This window comes from Cariama cristata, unplaced genomic scaffold (assembly GCF_000690535.1).
Source record: "Cariama cristata isolate BGI_N322 unplaced genomic scaffold, ASM69053v1 scaffold35475, whole genome shotgun sequence".
NCBI classification, from domain to species: domain Eukaryota; kingdom Metazoa; phylum Chordata; class Aves; order Cariamiformes; family Cariamidae; genus Cariama; species Cariama cristata.
In genome coordinates this window covers 1,342-3,922 of record NW_009616386.1, presented here as the reverse complement: position 1 = coordinate 3,922, position 2,581 = coordinate 1,342, and the positions used below count along the sequence as shown (strand labels likewise).

General features: G+C 51.5%; 1 protein-coding gene across 1 annotated transcript in view; it reads left to right on the top strand.

Annotated features, from left to right (window-relative positions):
- Positions 1-624: 624 nt before the first annotated feature.
- TRIM28 (tripartite motif containing 28) overlaps positions 625-2,581 on the top strand; it is a gene marked incomplete at both ends in the record, with an annotated part of 2,349 nt that continues 392 nt past the window's right edge. The window contains 5 exon segments of the mRNA XM_009700152.1: positions 625-737; positions 840-917; positions 920-1,001; positions 1,242-1,377; positions 2,391-2,511. Coding sequence (XP_009698454.1) covers positions 625-737; positions 840-917; positions 920-1,001; positions 1,242-1,377; positions 2,391-2,511 — 530 coding nt within the window.

Genomic DNA, 2,581 nt, shown 5'->3' with positions numbered 1-2,581 from the left:
CGGGGGCACATCCTGACCCCATTGCTGGTGGTTGCCTCCGCTGCGGCTCCTCGTTGCCGTCTTGGCCCTCCTCTACCTCTGCGGGGAGGCTTCTGGAGAGATCAAAAGCACCACATCCTCTCATCACCGCTTGCGGGAGGTGACATCTCAACCGTTGCTGCGCCGCCTCCCGAGGCGAGGAGGAGGAAGGGTAAATCGGCGGCTGCTCCGAAGGTAGATGACGGAACCGAGCAAGATAGTGGTCGTGGAGGTTCATGGTGGATATTGGGAGAAAATTCCTTACCTGGTGGCTTGGCTGGAAAAAGCCATAGGTGGTCTGGGTTGGTACTGGACCTGCTTCAGGAGCAGGGACCCCCGGAGGTGCTGTCCCCTCTGCGATGACATCAGGGACACCCCCGGGTCTGCACGTCACCATCAGGACCCAGGACCTTCTGGTTTCTTCCTTCATGACCGGAGCATGTTAACAGCCCACCTTGCTAACGAGCCACCGCATTTTGACAGGCGCAGGGCACCGTGTGGGTCCGTGAGGAGACTCTTTAGTGACAAACGGTGGTGACTGGGGTTTGGGGTGACCCTGGCCTCCCCGCCCCACCCCGACACCCCTCACCACTCCCCTCCCCGCAGCGGTCGACTGCCCCATCTGCAAACACCAGTGTCACCTGAAGGACGTCGTAGAGAACTACTTCCTGAGGGACAGTGGGGCCGAAACAGCTGCCACCAGCCAGGGATCGAGTCAGGTAACGCATCGTTAATGCTTAATTAACGATTAATTAGGGTGAAATGAGCTCCCGGTGGCTGGGCTGACCCAGTGTCCCCACGCTGTGTCTCTTGTCCCCCAGTGTTGCACCAGTTGTGAGGACAACGCGCCGGCTACCAGCTACTGCGCGGAGTGCTCGGAGCCGCTCTGTGACGCTGTGATTGCTCGGAGCCGCTCTGTGACACCTGTGTGGAGGCCCACCAGCGGGTCAAGTACACCAAGGACCACACGGTCCGCGCCACAGGTCTGTTCTTGTCACCGTGCTGTCACCGTTCTTGTCACACCGCGCTGTCACCGCCCTTTCCGAGGCGGTGACCTTGTGGCCGACGCATCCCCGAGCACGTCTGGAGATTCTACTGCGGTGACCGTGCCTGTCCCACAGGGACATCTACTCTGTCAGCGAGTCCCCACTGGGTGCCGGTGACATCGTGGTGACATCACGGTGATGTCACATGACGGTGATGTTATACCCTGTTTCCCGCAGGCAGCGGCAAGGCGAAGGAGAGGGAGCGCACCGTGTACTGCTCCGTGCACAAGCACGAGCCGCTGGTGCTCTTCTGCGACACGTGCGACACGCTCACCTGCCGCGACTGCCAGCTCAATGCGCACAAGGACCACCAGTGAGTGGACTTCGGCAGTAATTAATTTATTAAAAATTGATTTTTGATAGCTAATTATCGCTTGAATCAGTTAGCCTGCTCCGTTAGCTTTTACAAAGAGTGATTTGGGGCAAGTAGGATAAAGAAATTTGTTTATTGACTGAAAAGGTTGCCTGCACACCTTATCAGTGCGGCCCCTTAAATGTGTTTTTAATGGGTATCTAAGAAGGTAGATAACTAATTAAAGTAATTCATTAGTTATTGAAAAAGTACTGAAGTTAGCCTGCAGGTTCGTTATTCTCATCAATCAGTTATTGATTTTAAAAATGAAGCTCATTAGTTGGCTAGCTGTTGAAGGGATTGACCGAGTCGGGGGTTAATTTTGGTTGATTTTTGGTTTTAACCAAATAGGTTACTGATTAGTTACTTTGTTAATTAGTGGAGCGGTTGGTTTGAGGGGCTTAAATTGCTTTTAGGTTTTAAGGAATTGAAAAGATCTAAGTTGCTACTCATGAAAAATCAATGTAAATACATTCTCAGTTATTTGAATTAGCTTGATTTTTTTTTTTTTTCCCCCCAAATGATCTTTAATTGCTTTTAAATAGGCTGGTTAAATTTCCTGGTTGAATCGATAACTAATTTGATTCATTACCTCGTTATCTGAGCAGGTATCTAGTTAGATTATTTATCTGATGGATTAGTTATATTAAAAGCATTTTTGATACATAAGATCTAATTCAGTTAAAGCAAATAACTGATTAAGTTCAAGTTTTGGGGCTGATGAGTTTGTTGGCTCAGGCAACTCCTTAACCCAAATTAATTTGATTATTAATGGTTAACAAATTAATGAGCAAGATTAAAATATTGAGCGGGTTAACTTATTCAGGTTGGTTCCCTTCTCCAGTGGCTTGAGGGGTCCCTGTGGGGGCTATTTTGGGCCCCCTTCACGGGTCTGTGGTGTGAGGGGCAGCACCCATTGGGGTATTTTGGGGCTGTGACCCCCTTTTTCCACCGCCCCACCCCTCCTTCCCCAGGTACCAGTTTCTGGAGGACGCGGTGAGGAACCAGCGCAAGATGCTGGCGACGCTGGTGAAGCGCCTGGGCGACAAACACGCCAGCCTGCAACGCTCCACCAAGGAAGTGCGCAGTTTGTACGTGCCCCATCTGCCCCCCCTCCCCAGAGGGGATTATCTACCCCCCCAGGGGGGCAGTTATCTGCCCTGGA